The 18,121-nt window shown below is 33.2% G+C and overlaps 1 protein-coding gene across 1 annotated transcript in view; it reads left to right on the top strand.

Moving 5' to 3' along the window:
• Reck (Reversion-inducing-cysteine-rich protein with kazal motifs) overlaps positions 1-18,121 on the top strand; it is a 168,159-nt gene that overhangs the window by 104,339 nt on the left and 45,699 nt on the right. The window contains exon 3 of the mRNA XM_085952763.1: positions 7,244-7,327. Coding sequence (XP_085808889.1) covers positions 7,244-7,327 — 84 coding nt within the window. The remainder of the gene's footprint in view (positions 1-7,243; positions 7,328-18,121) is intronic.

The raw sequence follows: 18,121 nt of genomic DNA, 5'->3' as shown, positions 1-18,121 counted from the left end.
ACGTGCTCTGATAAATTATAAGAATTCAAAAATAAACTCGAACTTTGGCAGAAGGAGTATAGACAAGGATCTCTACAAATGTTCCAAAGGAACCACCAGATCACCATTGAAAACAAGCAATCAATTTTGGATCCGTCTCAAAAACATTTAACTTCGCTGCAAAAGAAATCTCATCAGTACGTTCATACAATCAATGCGACTGGATACGAAACCCTTTTGCAACCAATGCCGAAAATTCTATAGAAGCACTTTTCCTATAAATTCGGGAGGAATTTGTTGAATTGATGAACGACGGGACGCTAAAACTGAACTTCGCCGATGTTCCGTTGGCTATTTTCTGGATTTCGGTTAATAAAAAATGTCATCGGATATCCGACAAGGCTATCGCAGATCAGCTCCCATTTTCGAGTCAAAAAAGTCGCCTGCATTGCTATTTTACTACGTCAGTATTAATATTTTAAAACATCTCATTGTAGGATACAATTTATTATTATTGTGTCAATACTCGACAAATAATTATTCCTAACCCGACAACTAACCATAATTATATTAATATAACATAACCATACAAAAAATCGCTAAACATAAAATCAATACCATTAATTTTACCTCGAACACTATTTGAAAAAAACGCTATTTTAGAGTATCGCGCTGTCTTTAACATTAGCGACAGGTAGGGGGGCCCGCCAAAGATCTTGGTCTGGGGTCCCCCTTCAGGATGTGGGGTCCATGTTTTGGTGTATAAATTGTTTTACGTGTGGTGTGCCGCGGAATTATGGGAAAACCTTTGGTGTGCCGTGAGTGTGAAAAGGTTGCGGAGCACTGCCTTAAATGAAGGAAACCTTTCCTCTGAGTGCGTGGCAAATTATCATTTTTCACTTCATTTAATTTTAAGATTACGACTTTGCATGAAATATAAATTAAGTGTCGCTAGATTTGAAAATCAGCCAAGTCCATAATAGATGAATAGGAGAAAAACAGCTTTTTGTTTTCTCAAATACACAGTCACAAGGGTGAAACTTTATCTTATTTCGAGTATAGAATATTTCAAATTAAGAAATACCACATTTTGATAATGCAGAAATGTTAGAAAGCAGTAGTTCTTCAGAAATTCACAAAAATGTCAAAAATACCTAAAGGTGGACTTGGCTGATTTTGAAATGTAGCGACACAAATATGCTTCCAAAAAAATATGATGTATTATTATTCTGTTTAAATATGCCATATCGACGTGTCAAACCATGAAGCAGGGGGACGAACACCATCGGAAATATTCGGCCTGTTTCAGAAATGCAATGCCTCAATGCCCAAAAATTAATGGTGCAAATCATTTTCTCGTTTACCCAATTTATGACGCTTACTTATGGTCTCATGTTTAAAGGGCGTGAAATAATACTATATTATTTTAATAAATACAAGTTTCAAAGCCCGCAGTCTGCTGGCTGGCTGGCATAAAACAAAATCAATGTTTTATCAGTTGGTAGAGATGCCAAAGATGTTGCATCGATTCGAATAACTTCAGTTTGTCATAAACTTAGGTTGCAAAAGAAAATATAAACATTGAATGCCATCATAACGTTTTAGTTTTAAGGTAGTATTTTGTGTTTTATTTTACAAGATATATATTATATATATATATAAATAGGTATAAAGTCTTAAAATGCCGAAGAACAAAATCCGATTAAATTAAACCAATGTTTATGAACAAGCACGTATTTTAATTTAAATTTCCTCTCATGAAGTACCTCTCTATTTAAGTGTTTATACTTTATAATTTATATTGTAATATTATTGTTGTTTTTAATAATATCTAAGATATAACTTACAATACCTGCCTAAGTAAATATTTTAATTTAAAATGTTTTCGTAGGTAGGTAATTTCCTATTTCAAATTAAAACAAAGCTTGGTTATTGGTTATTAGTGGAAGCCAACGGCAAAAAAAATAGCCGATAGACTGCAGAGGGTTGGAGCTGACCCTTTTTTGAGTTGCTCCGCTCCGGGACCTAATACTTGCTCTAGCTCCGCTCCGGTTAAATAAAAAGTTTTAATATGTACTTATAAAATGTTAAAAATAAAAAATAGGTAGTTTTGAAATAAGGTTTACTATTCGTCCTTTTCATTAACTATAAATTCTATTAAACAAACCGACAGCAAATCGTCTTTTATTATTTGCCTCTTCTGTCAAAAAAAGTGATGTTATTTATCACTCGGCAGTGTTGCTGTATTTCAAGTAACTCCGATGTTGCAAAGTGTCAAATATAATATTTTCATTGGATTTTTAGGACCAACATTTAATAATAAAAAACATCCCGAGCAGTGGAGCACTACAAATTGTCGGTGCCCCGAATCCGCTCCGGCTTCGCTCCTGCTACGGGTAAAACCCCATTGCTCCACTGCTCCGTGCTCCTGGTCTGAGCACGCTCCAATGATCTGATATACTGGATTATTTGTTAGGTTAGGTTATCATTCGAATTCATGAATTTTGCCGAAATAGGCAAATTGCCGCTGTTCCCGCCTGGCTTCCAGTAAAAAGACTTGTTCTCGAAGCTTTTCTTTAGTATTTGTGTTTAAATCTTTAAATAATATATCTACTATAATATTATAAATATGTTATTGATTTCTTTTTAATTTTAATAGAGTAATTCTTTACGAATGGTATCTTTGGTGTTGAAATAAACTTTTTATAGTGTTCGAAAAGGTATACTTACTTAGATGTTTCCAACTTTGGTTTTCCCGTTATGAATTATTGAGGAAAAAAGTTCAGTGTAGGTACTAAAACCTTTCAAAATTAAATTAATAGTTCACGAGTAAATCCGGTAAATGAATATGATTTAAACATGTTCATTCAAAGAAAATGTGCGAAGTTGATTAGTAGCCAACCTTCTTGCATATTATGTATTATACATTTAAATCTTCACCGTGTGAATTAATTAATATAGTGATCATCCGAGGCTTTGTGATTAATAATTATTGAGTAAATTCTATCTATTTCTAAAGCGATTTAGAAAAGCGTTTCTATCACGATGTAAACATGACGTTTAATCTGCTATCCAAGTTTGTTCTCAGTTAATGAATGCTCCGTCGCGGAAGCTTAGCCGGGAGTTGCAAATTGTATTTCTTGTTTATTCAATGTCCGAGTGTCGTCTCGCTGCAGGCGGACATTGCAGCCAGCAAAATAAAACATGATGTGTTGAAAAAGAAGCAAAATTAACACTGCTCGTCGTGACTAGAATGCACGTACTGGTGAGTGGTGCCCACACGTCTCAGGGATGCATTCTTCCAAGTGCACCGTGGCGCAAAGGCGATCAGCGGTCGAACATGATTTAAATTTAAATGAGCAAAGGAACCAAAATAGTCATGCAAATTTAACTAGTACTTACCTGAATAGCCATTGGTCTAGTCCTATTCAAATGCATCTCATAGTAAGGGCCGCGTCATGGTTGGTCCGGGAACCAGCCCAAAATTACCACCCCCGTGTATAAAAAAATATAAGAAATGAAAAATTTAATACTTGAATTTTCGATACAGGTATACACAAAATGTAGTGTCTGGGTATGGTGAATATACCAGAAAAGTGGGGGGGGGGTAAATGCGAACGTTGGTGGCAAGTGCTAGATTTTGTTAATCCCGCCACCCGCCTTATGGATATTTTTTTTGAAATAGACCCCCCCGAACCATTTTTCTGTGTAATTAATTTAATTTAATAAAACGCAAATTTTATCGTAATTATTTAACTTTTATGAATTAAATTTGCGCATCTATTCTATACACAAGACTGCTTTCGGCCTATTAACTAGGAAAGTATCGAAATATTAACACTCATTGTAACAATTACAATAAGTTAGCCGTCTGAATCGTCAAAACCTCTTAGGTCCTTCCTAAGCCCTTCTTAGGAAGAAGGCAGTAACTCGCAAAATTTGTGAAATTGAGTTATGAATGCCAACCGTTAGATAATTTTGAAAGCTATATATTCTGTTCACTTTAAAATCAGTATTATCACTAAAATACCGTTAAAATCCTTAGTGAAAAAATAGACATATTCTAAAATAATACATTTTTTTAGCAAAAAGGCAGTAATTGCACATATTTATTGCAGTTACTGCTTGTTTATTATTAATTTGTTTGTATTTTATTTTCCTACTCATAAAAATTACAACCGTTTTTTATTAATTCACAGTACTAAAGTTTGAGAAAAAACACATTATGTCATTTATCTCAAAAGTGTGTGAGAGTCAGTTACTGCCTTCTTCCTAAGAAGGGTAGTAAAAATAGATGCGGACCGGTTTCGTTAATTTAATTAATAAAAGTGGAATAAGTACTATAAAATTTGCGTTTTATTAAATTGAATTAATAATACAATGCATTTCCACCATGAATTGACAGTTAACAAAATAAAAGAAGTTTTAAAATTAAAGCAAACGCTCGTCTGATCAGACTAGTACATACCTATGTAGACTATGTTATTGGTACTATGCATAATACTTTGAAGGATTATATTGCCTAGCACATTAAATAAATTACCTAACAAGAGTGAACACTGAACATTTAATATTGTGGTTGGTAACTGAAGTCGGTATCAAATTTGTTCGGTATTCCTATGCATTGGCAGCCGTGACTGCAGCTTGCACTAGTGTCGGGATTAATGCAGCCACTTGTTAACTGCATTATGCAACGCACCCACCTATTTCGTTTTATTTGCTCGAGCACTTTCTGACCAGGTACTTGTATCTTATCCTTATCACAGGCGCTCGCGTCTGCAAGTATCGCTTATTTTAATGGCAAATGCACATTTAATTGCTTCAGTGTCTAATTGACAAGTAATAATGCTCGCAGAAAAGTCATTAAAACTATCAAGATAGTTACTGCGTTAAACCATGAAGCGTGCATTCGAATGACCATTTTTAATAATCTATTTATGGTAATACGTCTCACCATTCCAATCATCTATAATTTTATAGTTATCGATAAACTATTTAAATATTTTTAATTGATAGCCAATTAAAACAATTATTTTGATAAACAATATAGATATAATGTAGAGAATATAATTATTACTCGTAAACGAAACTGCCTACCTAGGTAGGTACTCACTGAAATTAAAATGAACCTACTTGTTGATAATATTTTGATGTAGGACCTATTTTTTATGTCCAACATTAATAATATAATTTTAACACTGCTAAATTATTGTCATTTCGCATTCATCAAATTCTCCTGCGACTTGTATTGAATCAGAATGGTGCGCACTTAGCAAACAGGATTAGAGAAATATATATGCTTATGTAAATGTACTGAGAAGAATCTTTGGGCCTGTTAAAGTACATGGTATTTAGAGGTCGAGGTATAATGATGAGCTGTACACTGCAGTTTTTGGACATATTGTTGGGTGCGAACCGGATAACCCGGAGAGACTGGTGGTTTTAGGTAGCCTCCAGGAAAGGCGAAGCAGATGAAGAGCGTCGGCGCTGGAACTGACTGTGGGCAGCATTCACTCTGCCCTGAGAGAAGCATAGGATCGAGATAGGTGGAAAGTCTTAGTCGCTCAAAAGATGACAGAATATAAAGGTGCCATGAGGGAACTGCCAAGAAGAGACACTCTTTATGGAGACGAAAAGAGACTGCGCTGCAGAATGTCGTAGTTTCCAAAAAAAGCGGAGTATTTACACATATCTTGAGGGCTTGATTTGGACGGCAAATCTGTGCAATGGGAGATATAAAAATATTGCGCAAAAGCAACTAGAAATCGTCAGCGCTAGATCATCTGGATGGAAAAGATTTTTGGAGGAGGCCAAGACGCACCAAGAGTTGTAGTACCATAAGCGATGCTGATAAAATTGTAATATCATTGTCATTGTGACATGAAAATCTTTTATTATTTTTCTTATTTTGACCATCTTCGAACCTAATAGGATGATTATGGTATTAATATTAATTTTTAATTTAATAAAACGCAAATTTTTATCGTACTTTTGTTTAATATCTGAACCGGTTTCATCCTCCTCAGACGGACATTTTCAACTCATATGGTTCTCCACAATGTGGAAGTTTGTATTAACAGGTTTTTATTTTTACGAGAAACTGGTATTAGCCACTTGCTCAACCTATTAAGTACATACTCTGACCCCAAACACAAATTGAAAAACAATATCCGAATTTTCCATACCCAGGATTCAAATTTGAGATCCACGACATTATAAGCCGACGTGTAAGCCGTTCGGCCATCGTGAGCACAGTAAGAATCAGTGTTGCCAAGTCAAAATTTAAAATTTCAGTAGATTTTGACAAAAAATTCAGTAGATTTCATAAAATATCAGTAGATTTTGGAAAATGTAGTATATTAGATATAATTTAAGACTAATAAGGATAAAAATAACTAATAATATTAATTTATTGTAAACAATTATGATATTAATGGGTAAAATGGCGCTCTTGGGTAGAGTTACAATGCTTTCTTCGTCAATTTAGAAGTGTAACACATTAAAAAAGATCGTGCGTAAATCATTTCAAGTTTATTATTAAAATAATCATCAGTAAACTTACAATTATGGAGAAACACAAATATCAGTAGATTTCTTGAATTTCGAAAAAAATCAAAAATTCAGTATATTGGCAAAAAATATCAGTAGATCTACTGAAATTTCAGTAGACATGGCAACACTGGTAAGAATATACCTTACCATTCATTATTTGGTACTTTTGGTATAACTATAGAAATCCATTTTTCTAATTGTAGTTAAGTATTTTATTTTAGGAATTTTATAAGTACCTACTTAGGTTAGGTACCTATTTGCACTATTTAAAAAGATTTTGAATAAGTATATACTTAAGTGAGTACCTAGTTTGCTAGAAGCTTAATATTAATAACATTAGTTCTTTATAAAACGCGCGTGAAATTATTCTTCAATAAAACCATTATTTTCAGTACCTACTTATAATAATTTTCCAATGTTATGCAGATGCAGATGCAGATTTTATACTGAAAACCAGTTTCATGGTATTTTGTTACGAGTATTATAAAATAATAAGTTCTCGCCATTTCTATCACTTGAATACGTAAGTATTTATTTACAATACAGACTCATATAAACAACACAATAAATATTATGCCAACTCATTAGTACCTAATAAAAGTCTATGTTCAGAGCTTGAAACTTTATGTGGCCACCAGTTTGTTTATTTATACCTAATTTAATATTTTTTTAAACATTAGTAAGTTCACTAAATAAAGTATTTTTGTTACAGATGTCCCTGGTAGAGATCGCAGCAGACACAGCACTGAGAGAAGAGAGACTGATTCATATTTATAAATTTTGTTCGCCGGAATTGGTAAGCCATTTTAATAATTAATAATTGAAATTTAAAAAAATAACAATTCAATACATTCAGAATTGGCTGAAATTATCAGGGCAACTATTTCGAAGTAGCTTTGTATAGAAACACTACATCTGTTTATTTCACTTAATCTGAGCGTGTGATATTAGTTAATTATTAATTATTATTTAAATATTTGTCGGTTGTAGAATAAGTAATGTAAACTTCTTGCAAAACTTGTTACGAGAATAAATAATAATTTATTCATCAAACAAATCATCACCCAATGGTAAAAAGCAAACAACTTGAGAATTTAAAAGCTTGCTGTGCCTCCGTCCATTGGTAATAAATTATTTTCCAGTAGAAAAATAAACGCACGGTTCTTCAATTTGTCACATGGGCCCTCGAGGCGTCTGTCTCGCCCACGCCCGTGTCGGGGCGGAGCGCATCCTCAAACTTTAATTGAATTAACATTAAAAAAGCAACCACCGTTTCAGTGAAAATGATAAACACACGAGTAATAAATTTTGAAGATAGAATATATTATTATCCATTATTATAATCCACGTTTCAGTTCAGGGTAATGTTGTTAAATTAATGAGATGGTATGATATAATATTATCTTACGCCTACGGCAATGTGGTTAGTTCTAATTCACACCTATATTCAGGTATGAGCGTATTAAATTGTATCTAAAGTACAAGAGAGATATGACAGGAAATTTCGTTTATGACATGAATTGAGGTTTCGTTTTCACATTGAATTAATAATACGGGCGAATATGATAAAATCGAAATCGGCCTAATTCATAGGGCGGTCACCCTATATTAACATGAATTCGTGGGTTTGAACCCACGGTTGATTAAAAAAATGCTTGTTATTTTTCCAATGTGAATTTTATCCGGTGCAACGACTCAATGGGATGGACGGATGGCTAACAACTATTCCTCGTTAAGGAGTCTTTAAAGACAACCCTGCCTTAGGAAAGAATATGGTACTTTACTTTTTACTGTATATGATTAAAAGATGGGACTAGACCACTCTTAACAGGTTATAAACCAGTTTGGAGCATAGATCGATTGAAAATTGGACTTGGCGGATCTTATCCTTATCGGATCGATAGCTTAGAGACGAATATGTGTGTTAAGTATTTTCAAAAATAGTATGTTTTTCTATAATAAAGAATCATACATTCTTAAAACCTTATTTATATTCAGTATTGAATAATAATAATAATAAACAGAAAGAGTTTTTTTTTAATTTAGAAGTCTTCGTTTTCTTAGTCTATTGCATGAGCTCAATGTAGATGTGATTAAACGTTGAACGGTCAGTCATCATGGCATTAAATATGTACTTCCTCAACTGCACTGTAGGCAGACTAACCCACAAGTTGCATTATTTTTTTAAAAGCCCTTATTTTGTACCTATGTACCTATCAGTAGTTACTAATTTCTTTTTAACTTGAGAATGATTTAGCCTTTCTTTGTTAATTTAGTTAAAAAAACATTTTTCTTACTTTTTACTGTGTTGACGAAAATATAAATCTTGTTATTCTGACGATAATAATCAAGTTAAAACTCCACCCTAGCCACGGGCCTGGCAAGTGTCACAAGGCCCTTCAACTCATCACGGTTTCTACCCTGAGATGATTCTCATAGTCAACGATAACTTCCTGAGTCCAAGATAATAATATGAACTCAAGTGGAGGATTTTTTTCTTCTATGGCATATTATCGAGGGTTTTAAAGAACCGAACAGAAGCGATAACTAAATATTGTAAAATAAAGATGTCGTAAACATAGATTTAATAATATAACTGTCGTAACTTTAAAAGAATATGAAACGCTTATTTTGATAATGGCTAATAGCAACAAGAATACGATAAAACGAATTATTTAATTTTACATGGTTTGAGACTACAATGCGGAATCGACAACCAGTGGCAAAATACTTACATTTTATAAAATACAATACATACTTAATTAATTACAGCTGAAAGATTGCCTACTTCCCTATTTTATTATGTCTTTCCCATGTATTCATGTGGTTTTTATTACATATTTTTAAGTGTTTTATTTATACATGAATTTAATCTAAATGCTGTAAGCCATACGGATAATTCCTTCCGATACAACAGCTCACGTTGAACTGTGGTACGGCCTGTACGAACTGTGGTACGGATGTATCTATAGTCTAAGGGTACGGCCAACTGCATACGTACATTTTTCCGGACACGTTTAGATATAGGACATGATCTCAATACCTAGGTTAAATGCATGGTAATAAATTAATCTGTGGGAAATAATATTCGGTTTATAATTTATATTATTCGTAATTTTTGCTAACTTTCGCACTGTTATTAATTTATTATATTTTAGACATGTATCTACGTATAATATAACATTTATATTATAATATTCACAAGAGTCAAATTAATTTGTCATTGGGGTGTGAGAGCAGTAGGTATATTTGCGAGATTTAATGTAGCCAAGCATCGAGTAAATTAAATAATTAATAATTAACAGTGCGTCATAGGCGATTCGCATGTGTATCGGCTTGTTTTGCAGTAGGTACATACACATGGAGCTACTGTAGAATGATTTACCCATAGGTACTCCAATGAAAAAAAATATAGTGAATAGGTAAAATCGCCCCATTGCAAAGTATGTAATAATATGATGAACTTTATTCTATCGTTTATTCTTATGCTCATAGGTATATTTTTAAAATTAGTATTTTAATTTACCGTTGGTTGGTTGAACCTGTCTGAAATTATAAAATGCACTTAATAACTAAACTGTCCTGTTTTTTAGTCATTATGGGCTTCTGGTTAATAATACATTTTATGACATATTATTGTGCTCTTCATGATTTAGTATTTTGTAGCTCATTTTGGTGCTCGGTCAGGGGTGGGTTTAACCAGGGGGTCTACTCCAGCACCAGTTTATTATTCCTCATGAATTAAAAAGTACTTTTAATAACATTTAAAATAAATTAAAAAATGTCAAAGAATACGAAAAACCGTATTTCATATTTATAATAGTCACGTAAATATATTTGGAAATTGAAGTATTATTTATAAGGTTAATGTCTAACCACTTGTGTATTTGAATACCTGTTAACATTCAATTCTGTATCTACCTGAGATCAAGCATGCATTGCATGAAACGCATTTTTTTAACATAATTATTTCTTCTTGCTCATGTCAAAATTGTAAAATTTGCTCAGTTTTGTCTTGGATTCGTATTGCATTTTTTTTTATTTTTTCGGAATAAGTATTGAATTTAGTTACCTCATAAGCGCGGGATCCTATTTCTGCGTGCACCCAGACTACTAGTAGATCCGAATAATGTTTTCGGTCTGGATTGGGCCTAATACCTGATTAATTTATGCTATGACGTGTAGACTATTATTATTTATATATGAGCTATATAAATGAGGTTATAGAATATAAACAGAGAGAAAATGGCCGAAGCCATCGCCAATGTCCAAAAAGAAGATATTTCCTATCCGGGACAAAATAAAATAAGAATTATTTATTGAATAAAAAACCACAATATCGTTAAGTTAGAAACAATAATTATGAATCATATATTAATCATTTGATTTTCACCATCCATATAATCGAAATATTTTAACATTATTTTAGTACGAGGGTGGGTCAATAAGTCCTTAGAAAAGCCGACAGGTGGCGCGACTAGTACTGTAAGCGGTTTGTTTTCATGCAGCGGCACTACCGATTCAGTATGCTGCGAAGTTTCAATCAGATTGGTCGGGTTGTTGTTTTTTATTTTCGTACATTTAAAAATTACAAAAATGGAGAAAATTGAGTTTAGAGCTGTTATTAAACATTTTAATATAAAAGGGTTAACAGCAAAGGAAATAAAAAATGAGTTGGATTTAGTTCACGGCATATCTGCTCCTTCACTTGCAACTATTTATAACTGGTTAAATGAATTTAAACGTGGTCGTACATCAACAAAGGATGAACCACGCTCAGGACGTCCTGTAGAGGTGACTACACCAGAAATGATCAATAAAATCCACGATATGGTGTTAAGTGACCGAAGATTAAAGTTGAGTGAGATAATTGAGGTTACAGGGATCTCAAAAGGTAGCGTCATTTCTATTTTACATGACAAATTGGGCATGAAAAAACTTTCTGCAAGATGGGTGCCGCGTTTGCTCACAGTCGACAATAAACGCAATAGGGTGGTGGCCTCTAAAGCCCTGTTGTCGTTCATGCAACGCAATCTGGATGAATTTTTTCGTCGCTTTGTGACTGTAGATGAAACATGGATACACCACTATACTCCCGAGACGAAAGAACAGTCAAAGCAGTGGATTGCGAAAGGCGAACCATGTCCAAAGAAGGCGAAAACCGTAAAATCAGCTGGTAAGGTTATGGCTACTGTATTTTGGGATGCACGTGAAATTATTTTCGTTGACTATTTGGAAAAAGGAAAAACAATAACAGGGGATTATTATGCATCTTTATTGGACCAGCTAAAAAACGAAATTGAAGAAAAACGGCCTCATTTAAACAGGAAAAAAATCCTCTTTCATCAGGACAATGCCCGTGTTCACACATGTTTACGATCAATGGCTAAAATTGAAGAATTGAAGTTCGAATTGGTCGACCACCCACCGTATTCGCCAGATTTAGCCCCCAGTGACTTTTTCCTTTTCCCAAACTTAAAAAAATGGCTAAGTGGACAACGTTTTTTTTCAAATGAAGAAGTCATCGATCGGACAAATGCTTATTTTGAGGACCTTCCGAAAACTTATTTTTCTGACGGTTTAAAAAAAATTGAGAAACGTCTAACCAAGTGTATTGAGCTCCAAGGAGATTATGTTGAGAAAAAAAAAAAATACAAAAATAAAAACTGTTTTAATGCTTTTTTCTAAGGAATTATTGACCCACCCTCGTACCATTTATTAGGTAAACTGTCTGGCGATGACTGACATGTCAATAACAAAACTGCACATGGTTTATGTGATATGATGTGATGCCATCTATAGGGGTTGGCTTAATATTTGTCTATACTCTCTGTATAGCTAAAAAATTCAATATTTGATGGCGTTTTATGACTAAAATTATCGATCTCTTGCATGTGAATCAGAAAACATGTAGGTACAGACCTAAAAACTTATCTTAAGAATAGATGGGGTAGCCACAGTCAAAAACTACCCAATCAAGACTCGCAACTGGACAGAATCTGACATTCGAATGATGTTGAAATGCGTCCATATGGTAATTCATAGTTCCATTTTTGACCGTTCTTTGGACAAATTTGTACGACTGTTCATTGTAAACTGAGACAAAATGATAAGCCGGCCAGGATTTTGGGACCCATCGTCATCCCGGACAATCCTGCTCAAATCGAAATGTATGGTAAACATACCTAGTCATGAACCATAATTATTCTAAAATATTATGTAGGTAGATTTTATATATACTAATGTAGGAGTTCAATTATGGTTTCCCACTATTACTTATTACTCATATTGTCTAAATAGCTAGGTGGTTCACTCTCGGTTTAGTCGTGTTGGATACACGCGTACTAAGATGTTTATTGTTATGCAAGTGAACAGCCATTCTGAATGAAAACAAATAACTGGAATTAAAGAATAATATAACAACTAACAACCAATGAATGAAAGCGGCAAGAACTGAAAATTCCTTTGATCTCAGTTTATTCATTTGTGTTACCAACAAAAATATAGAAAACGTGTTCCCTACATGTGTCAAAATTAATAAAAAACACAACGTGAGCGACAAATGTGCTGAAAAATTAATAAAAAAAAAAACATTATTATCAATTATTGGGTTAAAATTTATCTCAAAAAGTATTAGTTTTAGCAACTATCTAAATACTTATATAGGTAGACATTAATATTATACATAGGTATTTTCCTTTTGTCTATATTGTGTTCGGGTTTAATCAAATTTCGTCGATGGTTATGTTAGGTGCATTAAATTAAATAAATATTACATGAATATAATAAAATTAACTTTTTTATTCAATGAATAATTCACAAGATTTAAGAATGTAACATTCCGTACTTAGCATAAATAATTTTGAAAACACATACAGAGAAATATACAACTCATAGAAAAAAATCTTTTTGAAAGGAAAAAAAACGATACCGTGCGGGATTCCAACCCGTGCCCCCTGGGATTTGCGCCCATGTGGTCTATCAAAGTTTTTGAGAGCACCTGACACCAATTATTTTTTTTAAATACAAAAGCCGATTGCCAAAACAATAACGCAATTTAGAAAGCACTTCAGTGAGAATTGTAAAAACTACTTCGTCACAATTATATAGGAGACGCATAGCTTAATAGTTAGAGCACTATGGGCCACGGGTTTGAATCTCGCTGGGTGTCGTATTTTTTTGTTAAAATTTATTTTTCTAGGGGTTGTAGGTATATTAAATTTCTCTGAGGTGTTTTCAAATTACGTAAATGTAAAGTTAAATATATTAGGTAGGTACTTAATCCATATAATTTAATTACGACTTCAATCGGTTTCGTCAGGTTAGGAGAACACTGTCAACTGTTATTAAATCATATAATATTCTTTATGAAATAATTACATCATTAAAAATTGCAGTAGGTACAGTGTTGCCATCTTTTTCTATGTTGATTATAGTACAAAAGGGTAAAAATTATAGTATTTCTGAAAAAAGTATAGTACAGGAACATCTTTCATCTCGAATCCTTCAAAATTATAGTATTTCTGTGATATTGGCTAAAAATGATAGTATTTTACATTTTTAGCGGGTTGTAAATTATAGTATTGTACTATAATTATAGTACGGTTGGCAACACTGAGTAGGTATAACAAGCTGTAACAATTAGAGTTTATTTTTTGGTATTAACTGTTGATTATTCGGAGTAAACGTGTATCTAGGTACTGGACATTATATGAATTAGAAATCGTACCTGTATTTTATTTCATTATCAACTCACATGCGGTTTATTGATAGGTTTAATTTACAAGAATATGATTAAAATGGAATATTCCATCAGTCATTTATTTGAAAATTATCTATAGAATTGTCACTTTATTTATTTGAAAATAAATGATTACACTGCTTACTTACGTAAACGCAATTAATTCCTTATTTAATAACATTTATGTTAACAATCAATGTAATTATTAAGATAGTGATATACTGATGTATAGTTATAAGTATTGTATGATGAGATTAAAAATGTCCACTGTACCCACTGGTTTTACATGTTAAATATTAATTATCCCGAGGTTACAATCGTAGGTCACCTCTCGTTAAATCCCTAGAATAAATAGTGAAACGTGAGAATTAAAGGCGGCACAATGTCAAAGACATGAAAAAAGTTGGTAATACTGGAAGCTTTTGATGAAAAATACAACGGTTCGTAAGTAAGTCTTCTGTATTATTTTTGAGCTTTACAAAACACGCCGAAGCTTTTCAGTTAATTTTCAATAATAGAGATCTATGAAAACATACGCAATATGGTTTATTGAAGTCGATGTACCCACCTACATACATGCTATTGTTATATCGTATACAACTTTCGACGTAGATTTTTTGGTAATAAACACACGATATTGACATAATGTTGATTCTTTTTTCACACACCAATTTCATCAATCCCCTGTTATTATCATTACATATTTGTATTGATACTGCATATCAGGAATTAGCTTACTGTGCTTGCGATCGATCTGTCTCACATTCGAATCCCATGAGTGGATATAGGATATATTTAATTAGTTCGTAAAACAGGACATGGTAACTTGGTAACAATGGGTTGAGTGTATGGCTAATAGCCAGGCCTTATACGAATCTGTTACATACATCCATATTAAGTTAATACTGTGCAAGGGCGAACAGTCGATACCAAGCGATCATTTAACGTTTACCATTATTCGTGAAAATAATTTAAATGGGTACGATAATTTTCTACAATGCAATTGTCACGAATCTAAATATCGACACCTTAGGCGTAAAACCCACTTAACGCAGCAAGTGTGCCTCTCGCGCAAATTTCACAAGTGGCGCGTAAATCAACGAAAATACAACGTAATCAAATACGCCAGCGCCCACTGGATTTGACGACGCATTATGCGCGCCCGCCCCATGAGTCATCGTTTTTTGGCTTCTCGGCGATACGAATGAACGAAAATACAATGCAGTCCATTCATTGAACGCGGCGAGCAAAATCACGCTCTGGAAGCGTCGTCGATCGACCTGGCGAGAAGCCATTATTTAATAACAGAGAACTCATTGTTTAATTTTATTGCGTGTCCGATTTTAATTACAAGCCCCGAGAAATTTAATAATATTTTTATTGCTTTGTTATGACTGTTATGAGAGACGCTGATAATAAAAATTATTTTGTGCTGCTTGAGCCCCTTATTACATAGGTGAAGGGTAATGCGCGGGTGGGAGGGGGCCTACTCAGTAGTGAGCGCGTCGAGCGCTTTTTTGGTGGGATTTATGCCTTATGAATCTTATGATAAATTCTCATTGTTATTATTGGTTCAGCAGAATAATTAAGGTGTCTCAGAAATTATTAAATGTATTTTCTCTGTCCATTTAATATGATACATTTTTATATTCAGTTTTTTGGCCAATATGTACCTAAGAATTATTGCCATCAAACAAAAATGCGTGTGAAATGAGCAAGCTGAACATTAACTTTTTTTTACAAATTTACAAATTATTTATTTAACATTTACCTTTATCCTTTTATTTAACTTATTTGTTATATTAAAACCAAACTTCAAATTTCCAATATACCAATTTAAATTTTATTAGCAAATAGCAAATCTCTCACCATATTTGCTCCCAAAAAGGAGTTGTTCCAGGCAGCAGATAACTAGTAACTAATGATACCTTTTGCGGAAGAATTTCTCCACGCATTCTGAAAGATTATAATATTATTATTACTTATTTCATTAGTAATTACTAATTAGTAAGTCTCCCTACTCATCATTGTCACCTTGTCAACCGGTTAAATATTCGAATCCACGCGCTTTGTGTCCATTGTTCGTATCCGGTCTTTACAGTATTAATAGAATAGAAAAACGTTATTTCTTCTCATAGAAATTTTGCTTTTATTTTAAACCTCCGTCAATCTGTCTTCATCGTTTCATCTCGTTTCCGTGATAGTAATGCGGCACCATCATCGAATTTCATCTCAATATTAGAAACTTTATCTCGTATAGTTTTTTTTTCTTTACTCGATCAAATGTTCTATTGTGATCACTGATCTCATTGTGATATTTTAGACGCGTGTGTCAAAACTTTACCTGTTTATTTCGGTCATATCTTATTTCACAATATGAGAGAATTTTCCTTTTGCCGGTGATTAAAAAAAAGATTGCAATCTATTGTGTTCCCATAAATACACACACACACCTACTTAAATTCATAGGAATAATATCGTACAGGTGACGAGATTATTAGATTAAGTAAACGGGCAACACCAAAACTATTAATTGATCTCTTGTTAACTTATTTCCGCTTTCTTTCTGAATATTCTTTTTAAGTTGTTCAAGTATTATTTGCATTATTGTGATTTTGTACCTGTATTAAAATGTGTTAGAGATAATAGGTACTTTATCTTGTTTTAAATTTGACATTTTAAAATATAGGTACCTACTTAACGAATTGTATTCATTAATACTAAATAAACTATATTAGATGGTTTACTCATACGGTAGGTAGGTATTCAATATTCAGAAGCATCTGTATTGTATTAAGTACTTACATTAAAAAAATAGATATACCTTACCATATATAAAATTATTTGTATTCGACACGTGTTTCGTTCACACAGTAACGAAATCAAACACGTGTCTATAATATAATTGGCCCACGTGGATTGATTCTGTTGCCACGTGGATTTAGCGATAATCGAACGGCCTCTTCTTCCAATTAATGTGACTTACTTTTGCACTCGGGAACAAGATAATCGAAAATTCGTATTATAATATAATATAATACTATATTATATTTTTACTACTGCACTTGTCAAATAAATACCTACGTTGTTTTATTCAGAGCGTTGGAGCGGAGCTCGGAGCAGGAGCACGGAGCACTGGAGCATTGGAATTTTACCCGGAGCAGGAGCGGAGCCGGAGCACCGAAAATCTGTGGTGCTCCACTGCTCCGGATGTTTTTTTTTATTATAAAATTTTCGTCCTAAAGTCCAATGAAAATAGTATATTTTGACACTTACCTCCACTATTTTGACAGAAGAGGCAAATAATGAGAGACGATTTGCTGCCGGAATTTTGGAATAATAGAATTAATAATGAAAATGACGATTATTTAAAAACTATCTATTTTTTAACATTTGTATAAGTGTATAATACTTATTAAAACTTTTTACCCGGAGCGGAGCCGGAACAAGTATTAGGTCCCGGAGCGGGGCAACTCAAAAAAGGGTCCGCTCATCTATTGGCTAAGGTCCGCTCCAACGCTTTGGTTTTATTACACCATACCCCACCCTGAATTTTTATCACTAGGAAATAGCAATGTTGTCTATATTCACCCCGACGCAAATTAAATAAAGACATTAAACAACATTTGGTGTTTATAAAATATTTTTTAAGGATATTTGAAAAATATTTTTGTAAAAATGTAGGACCATAGAAACAGGTTTTAGGTCATTGATGTCTGAATAATACAGAATGAATATAAAGATACATTGTCGTAAAGGGTAAAAAATGGCTTTATTCACCCCATTTGACGGTACTATTGTAATCATCATGGTCTAATAGACGGAAGGTACTATGGAAAAAAAATATAA

This window comes from Rhyacophila brunnea, unplaced genomic scaffold, assembly GCF_057557595.1.
Source record: "Rhyacophila brunnea isolate RB1 unplaced genomic scaffold, BYU_Rbru_1.0 scaffold_3, whole genome shotgun sequence".
Taxonomy (NCBI): domain Eukaryota; kingdom Metazoa; phylum Arthropoda; class Insecta; order Trichoptera; family Rhyacophilidae; genus Rhyacophila; species Rhyacophila brunnea.
Note: the sequence above shows the minus strand (reverse complement) of the source record. Positions and strands in the feature narration are given on the sequence as shown.